This window comes from Gymnogyps californianus, chromosome 3 (assembly GCF_018139145.2).
Source record: "Gymnogyps californianus isolate 813 chromosome 3, ASM1813914v2, whole genome shotgun sequence".
Classification (NCBI taxonomy): Eukaryota; Metazoa; Chordata; class Aves; order Accipitriformes; family Cathartidae; genus Gymnogyps; species Gymnogyps californianus.
Window position 1 is genome coordinate 23,902,267 of NC_059473.1, and position 14,154 is coordinate 23,916,420.

Sequence of the window (14,154 nt, forward strand, 5' to 3'; positions counted from 1 at the left end):
ATAGTGGTTCCCTAACACCAGCTAATCTGTCAGCTTGTCAGATCCGTTTTCTACTTATGGACACTCTCAAGCTTGAATTCCATCAGAAATGGCAGTATTTCACACCATCCTCTATGTACTGCAGAGAAATTTATGGATTAAAAATAACTACAGGTAATCTTATTGCAGATCTAATTTATTTGCAAACCTGCATTGTTCTCCAGTCTGTACATTTAGTGATATATAAACTGATGCTTCTGTCAAAATGCACATCAAATGGTAACACTTTAGTTTTCTGCCAGCAGGGTAGACTGTTCTGTGAGTAACAGTCCACTGGCACATTCATACTGCAGGAGAGCACATAATGCTAGCATTTGAACCAGGAGACTTCTTATTTAATGAGAACAATCACATCTTTTCTAATATCTCACTTTCTTTAGCGTTTAGTTAGGTTGCTATATTTTCTTAGTTTCTTTTGCCACATTGAGTGGAGATATAGCAGCAGTCATTTGCAGAAACCGCATCCACTTGTTCAAGTAGAATGCTGCTTTCTGGTTTTGAATATCCTAAGTTATCCTTTTGCTTTCAGTTATAGAATACAACAATATTAAAAATTAATTTTCAACAACTTATGCTTCAGATTGAGGCATATGCTTCTTGTAACATCACCACCTCTGTGTCTTTTCTTTTTTCTTTGTTTCTTCTTCATCTTCTGTGATGTTAGAATCCCCTTCATTGAATTATTAGGCTGAAAAAGAGTTCATTGGGAAATCATCTCATGCATCTTCTTTCCTCAAAACCATAAGTTGTCTTATTTCTGGTAAAACATTTGTTTAGTCTGATGGAGATTTGAAATCTTTCTTGCAGCAGTTTAATCCCATTACTGTATGTCCTGTTTCCCAGGACACAGAGATTCTCTTTGTCTTTGGAAAACTTCCGTAAAGTTGAAGACTCCTATATGTCTATCCCTTTGCTGTTCTATTGTTCTTTAAGCCACACAGGTTTAAACTTTCTTCCCTGGTCTTTTCCCAACCATCATTTATGGTTGGGAACCATCATTCCCAACCATTTGATAGAATTTGCTTTTTTGTTGCTTTCGGGAAGCCTCTATTTCCAGAGCTATCTAAGAACGGTCTAGTTTCAAACATGAAGTAAAAAGCTTAAAAGACAGCCTGCAGTTCTTTGAAATTGTACCGTCAACATTAAGAAAGAAACTTCAGTTCAGCCAAGTGTCGCCTCACCAGCAGTCTATGAGACTCTCACCAGAGATGTTTCCATCAATGTGGAAGCTAGCATATCTGCCTCTGGTCACAGCTCTCTGCCTGCAGATATCAACTGTAAGGGAAGCTGCAAGATTTTGAAGATGATGTCAAATTGTTTCACCTTCTTCCTTTCAAAAAAAAAAAAAAAGTCCTGAAATTAATCTCTAAAGCTGCTTCATGCAGGAAGCTCAAGCTATTGCATGAAGATAGACAGGATCTTGTTCCCTCTGCTCTTGCCACATCTGTTCTCCTAAGTAAAAAGAAGCAGATCTGATAGTTTCTCAAAGCTACTTCACAGAGATATTTCATTTTCCAGTAACCAGAGTCACAAGTAACCCACAGGAGCTGTTTGTTTAATTGTGGTTTCTGCCTGATTTTGTAATACCAATCTCTATGTTTTTTCCTCATAGTATTTTTTTTTAAATTAATTTTGTGATATGACAGTTATTGGCTAGGCATCATTTTAAACAGTCTGATGAATAATTAGTTTTACTGGGCAGTTATAAATTCCATCCAATGTTTTTATTACAGGTATTAAAATCATTAATCATTTAGCTAATTGCTTATTGGCATTCTTTTGTAGCTTTTAGAGTTTAGCAAAGTTCTTGCTGAGTAACATGGATAAACTTCTGTCTAGCATGAGGAAGGAAGGCAGGTTACTTCTTATATAAAAGGTAAAGGTGACAAATCTATAAGACATTTTTATAGTGTTGAGCTCAGTAAAATATAACACTTAGGAAAGAGGCATCTCTTACACATATTTTTACTTGAGACCTATATCTGGATTGCAGATGTTCAGGTTGCATATGAAGAAAATTTCATTAAAAGGAGGGGGAGATCTGATTTTGTTTTTCGCTAGAGCAGTATTAATGAGGAATAAGTAAGCCTGCTTTGGGATTACAAAAGAAATTGTCTTAAACATCAGGTCTGCAGGCCATGGAGTAAAGCCTGAGTTGATTTTCAGGGCTCTACTAAAATTGTACTCTGCGGCTTGGAATACTAAATAGTGCAAGTGGAGGAAAATGCGCAGTTAGAGCTTACACACTCAATCCAGATAAAGACAAATTTTAGATTTTTCAAACTTCTTATTTTCAGTTTTCTGAGTGATATTGTGCCTTACAAGTAGAAGTAACATTAAAGATTAATGTTAAAAGTGAAAAGATTTACAAAGCCACTCCTTTTCAAATGAAATTACTATTATAGCAGAGATCAGATGTATAAAACAGGATAGATCATGAAGACAGAACAAGATATTTCTGTATCCTGTTTATGTTACACTTCTGAAAGTAAAATTTCACTAACATGAGTTCTGAACAGGTTGGATTTACTGGGAAGTTTATGGAGGCTTTAAGCTATTCCTTTATGTCTCTTTACTTGCTTGTTCCCATAGCACAGCTTCCTTTCTTCCCAAGCCCCACGTGCCAGAGAGGGGCAAACAAGAAGGCCACCATGGACCCTTCACATTGTATATTCCAAAGTGCATGGATGTGTGTTGAATAAGGGGTGTGTTGTCCCTGGTATATGTCTTACTAGATGGAGATATATCTGTAACTGACAACACGTATCAGTGAAATTATAAAATCAAAAAGAAAATCCAAGAATACTCTATGCATTCTTTAAGCATTGAGTAGGTGGAAAATGACATGGTTGAACATATATATTAAATGAAAAATGAAGAACAACTGCGTATATAGACTGAGTAGGAAAGATAACTGGGAAAAGAGCGTTAAAAACCAAACAGGAGTAAACTTCAATGAACCTGTGAAGATAAGAAACAAAAAAAGCAATCTTCTGCTTTGCCAATAGATAAAGGTTTATAACTAGCATGCCCTTCTAGTGATGACATATGGCCCAGTATCATGGCCTGTCTTTCGGTTAAATGAAACAAAACCACATGCCCATGTTGAGAATTATGAAGAGTGCAATGACTGGAATTATTTGGACTGAGCAAACAACTAGATAACAGGCATACCTGGGAAAATCAGAAGAAACAAATGTCAACGTGCAGAACATATTGCCATAAAAAGTGCCGTAATGAGATGATCTCAGTATGGGCACCTAAAATAGAAAATGAATCAGGAGTATCTAAACAACCACTGCAATGAGATAAAGAAATGGGGTTTGTGAATTGAACCTGGAAAAGAGTGAGAGTAGGCATGACTGAGCTAGACATTCATCTAAAGGCAGTCTGACTGAAACTTTTCCTTGCTGTTATGGCACAAACTGTGTAGACCCTATTTTCCTCCTCTGTAGTTAAACGCCTGCAGTTATCATTTGCATCCACGTGTATGAAAAATATTTCGATAAGATACAAATGCATCATCTGTGCTAAATATTTACATATGCGGATATGGCAAATTGTACAGTTACATCTACACAGCTCCAAACTCTTCTAGCTGCCTGTCTGCAGATATTATGGATACAGCAGGGCCAATATATCTGATCACTGTTAAAAGTGGTGTCACTTCACACCAATTTGATAGATATCAAATCGAGCTCTACTGGCTTTTCTTCCTCTTATTAAAGATTAGTAGTGCAGACATTTTTATAACTAAATAATAATTTATTGCCCTAATGGTAGTTCACTTTTAATAGTCCTACTCAAAGTCTTCTACTTTCAGAAAATCTGAATTTCAGATATATCCTTATGATAAATATAATGAATACCTCTCAGAAAAATAGGCTTTCAATGTGGAGTAAGCATTTAAGCACAATCAATTAACACAACACTTGCTGTCCTAAAATAAACAAATAATTTCAAAGCTGACTACTACTGCATATGTTGTTTTAGATAAGGAAATTGAGGCAAGAAATCGAAACACTTTTCAAAGACTGCTTAGCACATTAGTGGCTGAGCAGGGATCAGATCTTTCTTGACTCATCTGCATGTACCTGAGTATCTGGAATATAATATATTATTGTCAGCTTGAAACAGTCCGGTTTTTATTATTTTGCAGGGCTGTTTATTAATTCTTTGACTAGAATTGACATCTGATTAAATATTTTATTCTGCCTTTGTAGTCTCTTCATATACAAAGCGTGACTTTCTGCCCTGCTAAGTGAGGATTTACTGGGCTAGATGTTGATTCAGTAGGTTGCAAGTGGAGTGGTTGCCCCCTGAGGGTCATATTAAAGCTTGAGGGGAGCTTTTTGAGCAACATAGCATCTTCAAGACAATATATCAAGCTGATAGATACATGGCTCTTCTGTTGAGAAATTCGCAGTAGAATTATTGCTGGTTGCCAGTTATTACTTGGGTAGTAGGGAGTCTCTCGGGAATATGGATTGGATAAAAAGGGTTAAGCTGAGGGAAATGTTACACTGAAGACCTTGGTGATCAGGAGTGTTTGAAATAGTCAAAGGATGTTTTGTGTGCAATTTAGAATGACCATTTTTTGGGGGAAGTGCTCTGTAGTTTTAACGATCAAAGCGTGATTAGTTTAATAGAGTACCTTTCTCATTATGACTCAGCAGAGACTTGACAATTTATTTGTTGTACCCTCTTGCCCCCCTGCCCTATTCCTTTGGAAGTGCAGAGCTGAGGACACTCGCTAGTGCATAGCTGAGGACATTCTCTGCGAGCTACAGGAAGTCTTTCAGATTAAATAAATTTGCTGTGTATTCTAACACGTTGGGTTGAAAGTAGTGGGCTTGGCTTGTTCTACAGGTCAGTTGACTTTCACAGAAGAGATTTGTCCAAATTTTCTGCTCTTCCCTATGCTGTGCTTTTGTTGGTAGAAGAGATTTGAACATTTAGCTGAGATTACCTACGCCATTAAAATAACATCCGCACTGTGAATTGTTATTGACATTTAGACAGCTACATCTTTGTTTTTTGATGAACATTCCTGTATCGCTATAATAACCACCACTATACATACATAAAGCTTAATCGGAGCTTTTACTTTGTAGATCTCAGAGAGCTTTACAAAGAAGGATAAGTATTATTATCTCCATTTAACAGATTGAGAAATGAAAGACAAAGGTGAAGTGATGTGTCCTGACAGAACTGGAAATAAATTTAACACTTTTGCCTCCTCAGTGAGTTGCTCACACTATCTCCTCAATAACAACGTGAACTTTGGCTTCCTGGCCAAATTACAGCTCAGCTAATTAGATTCATTTTTAGATATAGCTTTTTTTGCTGTGTAGAATTTCTGTGTGCACTTAAACAACTGGTACATTTTAAGCTACAGACAGGTAGCTTAGGTAAATGAGGTAGTACCCTGCTTTGAAAGGGATATTGAGTCTTTCTGTTAGTGTGAGCTTGTGAAAATACTTTAAAACCCTCTAATAAAAGTTTTTACATTAATTGCGCCATCTTTCTCGTGCTGGCTGAATTTGCCTGCTAACAACTTCAGGAGTCACGTTATAAAGGGACGCCAAAATAATGCATGATTATCTGCAAATACTGTACTTTACATCCACAAGATTTAAACCCCCTTATTGCACAACTTAACGCCATTAGTTATGTTGCTGCTAAACAGAACAACGTTAAGTGAGGTAAATACATGTTCTCCATTTTACTCTGAGAGTGAAATTTAATTCACATACAGAGGCATTTGGTGTGCAGATGTTTGTTTTTGATGGCTCAGCTGGAGGGATGTTGGGGGCTGTTCAAGTTAAATCAGCCATCTTCTTCCCTCTGAGTTGAGGTACTCACAAGCTCTTGATTGGCCTTGAAGGTGTTGGCAAGGGATTTGCAGACCATGAATTACCTTAGCCTCAGACATCTCCTGGATTTGGAAACAGGAAGATTTCCTGTTTACTTGGGATTTACTGGAGCCTTATTGCCTAGGTCTAGATAACAGCAGCAGGAGGGAGCATCCAAAGGCAGCCAGGCTGGCTCAAGCCCAAAAATTTTATGTTGTCTTTTTCACGGTAATAGAGAGGAGGGGAAGGCAGTGAGGGAAGCTGGAGATCCTGTTCCACTTCATCTTGTCCTGAAAAAAACAAGAGGGTTGCAGGGCTAGGGGCCAATTCTCAGAAGTAAAATACCTGGTAATAATTCAGGTACCCCAGCAGCCAGCTTTTAGTAAATATTTCTTATGAAAACTGGCAGACCTTGAACTTAAGGGAAAGAGAACAAGTCTCTAGATTGGAGCAAGACATGTGCCTTTCTACGTAATACAATTTGGAGCTGGAGCTGAATAATTTTGAATTCCCCAGTCATAAGTATGTATAATTAGAGTAAAAGCGTCAGATGCTAGTTCACATATCTCTCTATGTATATGTCCGTATAAATAAAAACCATTGTATATGACTGATGACTTTTTTTTTTGGAGCCACTGCCATCCTTTCATCTGTTTCGGGGAGAGAATGATTCAGTCAATGTATCACAAAGTCTATTTCTTTCCTTTTAGTAACCACCTCATATACAGGTGGTAAATGAAAATCATAAAACTTACTGTAAAATACTGTTCGCTCATCTTACAACTTACAACTTATGCCTTGAGGCTTACAACTACATCTTAAGTTACAGATCTGTGAGACTGTTTTTTCCAATAGAGAAGAAAGAAAATAACAGCAACAAAAAATTTCTGTTGGAAAGACCAAAGAAAGAAGCAAATGTTAACTGCTCGACCATGAAAAGCAAAACTATTATACAAGAGTTTAAATGACAAAGGCAGTAACTTTCCAGTGTTTTAACTCTCCGGAAAAGAGCTACGGAGCTATGGCTACAGACATGCATTATATATAAAAGTTCCAGATGTGTTTACATACAGAAAGTTTCTTCAACAGATTATTTTCTTCTTATAGAAAAAACAAAGCCATGAACTCACGGGTGCAAATTAGCATAGTCCTTTTTACTGCATGCAGTGAAATTTGCAGCAGTTAAAGGTCATTGGTGGTATCATTACTGACACATTTTGATCTGCAGTTCCTGGACTTCATAAAAATTAATTTCCTTAACAAAACAGTGGGCTAGAGCCTGAGACTTCAGTGAATCTATTTTGATTTCTACCTAAAGACATTTTTTCCCTTAAAATTTCTGCTGTTTTCTCTTTAAATTATTATTAATTTATAAGGGTGAGAAGGTATCTCAATGACAAAAAGTCTGATCAATTTTACTCTTGCTGGGTAACATTTCTGTGAGCATTTCTTGAACTTCCCGGGGTGGCAGGGCTGGGCACAAGGAGAAGTAGACAGTATTTGAACTGGTGATAGAGAATATGTTGCTTCTGAATTACTTTTGGTGTTTAGAGGTTTGCTTTTAGCAAAATGATATTCACATAACTGTATTGGAAAGAAGAAAATGAAGAAATAGCATTGTTCAGTAGTGAAAATGTTAAACTAAATGGACCATGTTAACATTGCTGTGGATCCCGAGGAACAGTTTTTCCAGTATACGGAGCATTTTGTTTCCACCCAGCATATGTTCTCCATGGTTTTCTCTGCTCTAATTCATCCATGTTTTTCGACAGCTCCAGATGGCGTGATGCCTCCAAGGCTTTCATCTGCCACTCCGACCAGTCTTCAGGTTGTCTGGTCTACACCAGTTCGCAACAATGCCCCAGGCGCGCCCAGCTACCGACTCCAGATGCGGCGGAGGCATTCTGCTGGTGACATTTTAGAGTATGCAGACCATAGCAAGGCCACCATCAACTGCTGAGCAAGAAAAGTCCCGTTATCTTGAATATGGCTCACCTTTAGGGTGGCTGGTTTTGTTATAAGACATGTAACGTTTTAGTCTTTCTTTAGGTGCTGGGATGTTTAATGATGTAACTCACTCTGCTTTTCTTTGCAGTTTGCTTTCCAGCCCTACTGCTTCCTTACAACACAGGGTCGGAGATCTTCAGCCATACACTGAGTATGAGATGAGAGTGATTGCCTCCAATGGTTATGGCAATGCTTACAGCAACTGGACTTCAATGACTACAGCAGAGGACAGTAAGCAGTCTGATCTTATTTAATTCTCTTTAGCAGAAAATACAAATAACAGTTCAGCTGCCATTGCACATAATTTCTTTTGGTTATCTAGCTTTCTCAGTTAAATAGCAATAATGTATTTCCCTCCTGAATATTAACTTGCAATAATAACTCCTAAGGGATCAAGTATCTGTTGTCTTAGATTTTCATAAAACATGAATATTTAAATATATGTTTTGTGAAGTAGTATCTTATTTCTTTATATAATACCCCTCCATGCATATGTGTTCATATATGGTTAGTTTAAGATACACTGGTAAGTACAGCTTTGTAAGTGGTATTCCTTTATATTCAGGGACTCAATTCTGATTTCAGTCATATCAGAGAAAATAAGTTGAAGTTAATAGTATATGACAGTTGTCTTATCTCTGTGTTGAGAATACCTAAGCTGTACCACAGCTGAATAGAACTTTTCATTCCCAGTGATCTTTGTTAATTCAAAGTGGTGATCTACTGGTCTGAAATTGAGGTTGTCATTGCCAGTCCCATCACTTTCCTCATTAATAGTTCTATGTTCTGCAGACTCACTCCACATAATTTGTTCAACAGCCCCTTGATTTAACAAACAGGTATCAGCATATAGGTACAGCCATTTAGTTGGCAGGGCAAGATTTTGCACCTGATACAATATGTAAGCAGAAACATATGACAAAACTTGAGCTTGTTGTACATAATACATATGCAAAATACATAATTTCCAGCTTTTTTTAAGAAACTGAGCTATTAGTTTTCTCTTACAATGTAGCAGGATATCTAATAGCACTTTTTTTTGAAAAATCTGTTGTTTTCAAATATATTCTTTGCCTTTTTTTTTTTGATCAGTAATGGATGACCCCATTTTACCAAATTTTAGAGAAATTAAGTATTTTCTAAAGAGATTTTTCCTGTTATGTCTTGTTTAATAAGAAAGTAAGTCATTCTGAGCAGGAAAAGGGGGGAGGGAGGTTGGGGGTGTTTCATTACTGGTTTTATTGCTATGTTGCTTTCTCTGCCTTCACACCAAAGTGCCTTGTGGTCTTACTCTATTTTACACTGATATGAGATCTGCCTTTCAGATCATAAATTTAACTTGATGCTCATACGCAATTGTTGTAGCAAACATTCAGTGCTGGTGACGCAACTTCATTTTAGCCCCTTCTCTAAATGGATAGCTGTCTATCTTGAGAAAATACTCAGAAGAAAACATGTGTTCCCACAATTGTAAAACGTTTTTCTTTGAACCTGAGCAAATAATTTGCAACAGAAATTTATCTGATAAATCCATTTAAGCTGCAAAGGTGTAAATGCTTCTATGAATACATTACCTATAAGTAATTACCTAATAAAAGTAAGTTCTGAACTTGGTACTAGAGATGTGTTACCTACCTGTGGAGGTCTTCGTTGAGATTCAATTCCTTCCTTGTAATTGTTTGTTATCAAAAGTGGATAAAATATTATTAAACTTGTCTACATTCATGGTCTAAATGCAACCAGTCTCCTATGACTATTTTGTTCAAATTGCAATGATTATTTAGCTCTGGTCAGATAGTTCACATAGTGTTGTTTCTTTTTAGATAGGAGGAGCACAGAAGAGCATTTAAAATGCATCACTTGTTAGTATATGTAAAAATTATTTTATGTGCAAAGTAGTAGGTGTAGAATTTTAAAATTCTCTTTTTGGGAGTTAGGGATAGGGCAGAAGGCCTACACAGGACATGCATTCCTATATAGTCTTCTTGAACATATATGTAGAAGTTACCTGCTGCATAGAACTTGGATGGTCTTTGTGCGCTAGCATGAAATGCTACCCTCTGCAAAACCTGGCTGCAAAAATGTCTTAAGTTAGTATGAAAGGTAGATGTTGCCAAAGGAAACTTAAGAGCAAGAAAGGAAAAATATAATGCCTCTGCCAGTGTTTACGCAATTAAAATATTTTGAGATTAACAAAGAGCTCGCCTCTTCGGCTATGATGCTGCATCTTGTTCCTTAGCTTAAAACAAACTTCTGCAGTTCAGTTATAAACTCCATGTCTCCAAGGGGAAAATTCTTTTCCTTAAAATGTCCTATTCCATTTTCATTGATACTGCTAAAGAATACATGCTGATGTGTCCCCAGTATCCAACAACCCTTGTAATTTACAAAAAAACCCCCAACTTTCAGTGGTGACAAAGGACTTTGGTTTTGGTGTCATTGTGGAGGGCTGCCATCTGTGAAAGGATATTCAACTCAATTGCTTAAGACTGAATGACTGTCATTGGGTATAAGCAGTATTTCTGTCAAGGTTTCAATATGTTTCTTATAAAACTGCCTATACTGACAGCTTGTTGCAGAAGTACACTTAATTCCTGGCCCTGCTAACCAAGACTTTGACTTTTTAAAGTACAATTTGACAGTAGAAATTTCCCATATCTCTTACTCTGTTAAAATATATGTGTGTACACATGTTCTTATTGAATTTTATGCAGTGAATATACATCTTTTTTGTTTCACCAAAGCATAAAATATCTGTAGGAATAAAATATACGTGTGTGTGTGTGTTTATGTGCACATACACCTGATAGCAATAGATGTAAATCAACACATCCACTTCTAAAGTCAATAGAGTTCTACTAATACAAGCTGATGATTTCACAATATATCTGCATGTTATATTTTATTTATGATAAATATTTAGTAAACTAGGAGGATATTAGGAATGATTAAGGAAAAATTAGCAAATGCTTCCATAAAAATCTGTTGTATCTGATAATAAAATATCTTAATATACAGATTAGTAGGTTTGGGGTATTTTTTAATGCAAGAAAAAATGCTGTAAATAATTTTCAAATACTTCCATTTACATGAGTGTGAAACTAGTAACTGATTCCATGCATTTTTTAAAGTCTAACCTGCCTGTGCCAGATAACAATAATGTACATATCCTATGAATATTTTAAAACCTGCTAAATGTGTTAATAAAAGATGTTTGTTCCAGTGATCTTGGTCAGTATAGCGTCAGACTATTTACTGCCAGACAAATAGAAACAGTTGATGAATTTTCTGGATTAGATCTTGCTTTCAGTAACTTGAATGGAAATTTAAGATAACTCTCTTGCAATCAATGTAATCACCACTGAACTGAGAGGTCAGTAGGTACCATTGAACTGAGAGCAGAATTTCATGCACTGCATTCAGAAATAAAATGAAATTTTCTAGATATAAGAAAGAACATATCAGTTAAGTTTTCCCTTTTGTTATGGCAAGTGTTTGAGCTATCTGAGAAGGAAGCTGTGAAGGAGTTGGTTGTAGTTACCTGAAGCTGGCCCAATGGCAGCTGCTGCATCCTTATGGTGTAGCTTTGTGATTCGCAACATTATATTGGCTGGTAGCAATCCACACGGTGTAATCTTTGATCAGGGGGATAGTTCCCAAATGAGAAAGGTGCTTCTTCTAGTGCTTGAGAAAATCCATCTTGATTTGGACAAGTTGTAAGCTAGCAAAATTGCGACTTTAGAGAGAAGCTTCCTGTTCCTTTCTTTTCTTTCGAATGTCCCAGAAACTGTCTGCAGTCCAATGAGTTGCATACAGCAGGACATCTCAGTCACCAGCATGTTCTCTATATTGGCTACATTTCAGTCACGTGGGTCAGCATATGATTCATAAGTGCCTGGCTTGCACTAGTTGAGAGAGAAGGTTTTGCGAGTTGCCTATCAGGCAGTCCAATTTTTTATTTTGTAGTCCTTACATAAGTGACTGCAAGTCCATTTCTTTTATGTATAAAGAATTTATAGGCCAGTCCAATGTTTATTCACAATAAGTAATGTCAAAAGTACACAGGAGTCACTTAAGATCATTACGTATGGAAGTTGAGGGGGGAAAAAAACCAATTAGAAAAAAAAAGAGCTCCTGCAATGCATCAGCTGAGCTATTTCTTGACAAAACAGGGAAGCGCTATTCCTATCACATAGAGTGCTACGGTGTGCTCCACTGGTATGCTTACCACAAAGCTTTGGTTCCAGGGTGAGGAGGCCTATTCTCTTAAAGCTTCCTTATGTAGACAATAGAGAGAGGCGATGCAGGACAAGAGGGTAGATGATGCAGTTCTCAGCTTTTGGAAGTGCTTGCTTTCTCTGCTGGTTATATTTGTTGTCTGAGAGGACAAGTATCCTACTTTAGCTATGTAAGTTAGGTCCATATAATTTAGGCATATAAACTAATCCATAGCTGATGTGAAAGAGGTCGCCTGTGCTCAAGAAAGATAAATGGAAACTGAAGCAAGAGAAGACAAAACCTGGTGAGGTGATAAAGGCAAGAGAAAGTCACGTGAAATATTGAAGTGTTTCTGAAGTAGTATCATGGCAGGTCTGATACGATGATCGTATGATAAATAGTACAAACTGCCCATGTATGCCTATAGATTAGGAATTAGAAGAAGTTTCTTAACTGGTAGGCTGAGGTTCTGGAACCAATGTGCTTTTGGAGCAGTAGAGGGCAAGAAGTCTGAATATTCTGAAGACGGCTCTTAATACATATTTGAAGGGGTTCATATGGACTCCATGTCATTGCATGAATAGCTTAATGACTTTTGAGTTCTGCGACCTGATGTGATAAAAGATTCCTGTGGTCCCTTGTGCCCAGAGCTACACAATTTGGATTTTCTGCTGGATACAGTCGGTAGTATATGAAAGACACCACATTTTGTTAATATGCATAATTTCATTGTCCATGTTCCTGAAAAGAGTAAATGATTCAAGAATAAAAGGCACAGAATTTCTATTCTGCTTAGTGAGAGAGTTCCAGCAAATCAGGTATTTCTCATTAGCTTTAAAGGGCAGTAGTCCAGGTCCATGTCTCAGTATATTAATGAAAGTATAGATTCCCCCGAAATACATCCATGAGAGTATAGCTCCTTGCTCCCCCAGTCTGTAGAATAAGTAAACAAATGCGTGGTTCTAGTCAGGGAATTAAAAAAGATTAATGACAATTTTGTGCCTTCATTTTAAGTCGAGTCTGAACTTTTGAAGCAGATGAACAAAATAGCCTGCCATAAAAGATAATTTCATTTGCCAAAATGAAACTACCTTCCAGTATTAATACTGTAATGAAATGGTTTGAAATATGAACTAAGAATCTTAAGGAAAAAGATGCCTACTGTTCCCATGTTCAGTAGTTACTTCTATAAACAATTACATCCATGTAAAAGGCTTTATGGTTTTATTTTCATTATTGTCAGGCTGAGCTGTGTAGCTGTCACTTTGCAGTCTTCCCTCCAGTGACAACCACATTGACAACATGTTATACTCCACATTGATTTTACAGTTAAGGAGCTGATTGTGATATATAGGGATTTTAAGAATTCAGCTGAGAGGCTGACTTTTGCCTTTTATCATTCCATTAAAATTTTATAACCATCTTTTTCATGTCATTTCATCCATGAATTCTTACTTTAGAAAGTGATAGCTACTGCTGTGAGCATAACTTTTCTCATGTTCAGAGCTTTTTATTGTATTAGCAAACTATCCCAATTATAGTTAATACTCATGTTTTACATAATTGTGGTGACCCTTTCAACCAAGCAGTATCGTGCTAGTTGATTTGTATATAGAATTAGATGATTCTGCTTGCCATTTAAAAAGAAGCTACACCGAATGAGTGTTGGGGACCAGGATTTAATGCTTTCCCATCCAGTGGGGCCAATTAAGCATCTCTCAAACGTCTTGTTTGAACTCAGAGAGTCTTAAAAGTCTCTCTTTTAAAAGGGCAGTAGGGAATGTGTGGGTAGGTATGCTAGCTACCAAAATATGCTTTTTTGAGGGGAGGGGGAGGGACTAGGGGGACCCAAAGTTTAAGTTTGACAGCTCCTCCCATACATTACAGATCGTCCTTAAGGAATATGTCTAAATGCTGGGGGGGTTGAAGCACAGGTTCAACTAATTACCATGAATGTTTCACCTGTAATGCCAGCAACTTATGCAGTAGGAATAAAAAGGCTTCTCCGTTCCCTCACAACAAACTGCTTGATTGT

The 14,154-nt window shown here is 37.0% G+C and overlaps 1 protein-coding gene across 1 annotated transcript in view; it reads left to right on the plus strand.

The window, feature by feature from the left end:
• USH2A (usherin) overlaps nucleotides 1–14,154 on the plus strand; it is a 396,109-nt gene that overhangs the window by 247,373 nt on the left and 134,582 nt on the right. The window contains 2 exon segments of the mRNA XM_050894852.1: nucleotides 7,667–7,817; nucleotides 7,990–8,132. Of these exon segments, the coding sequence (XP_050750809.1) occupies nucleotides 7,667–7,817; nucleotides 7,990–8,132 (294 nt within the window).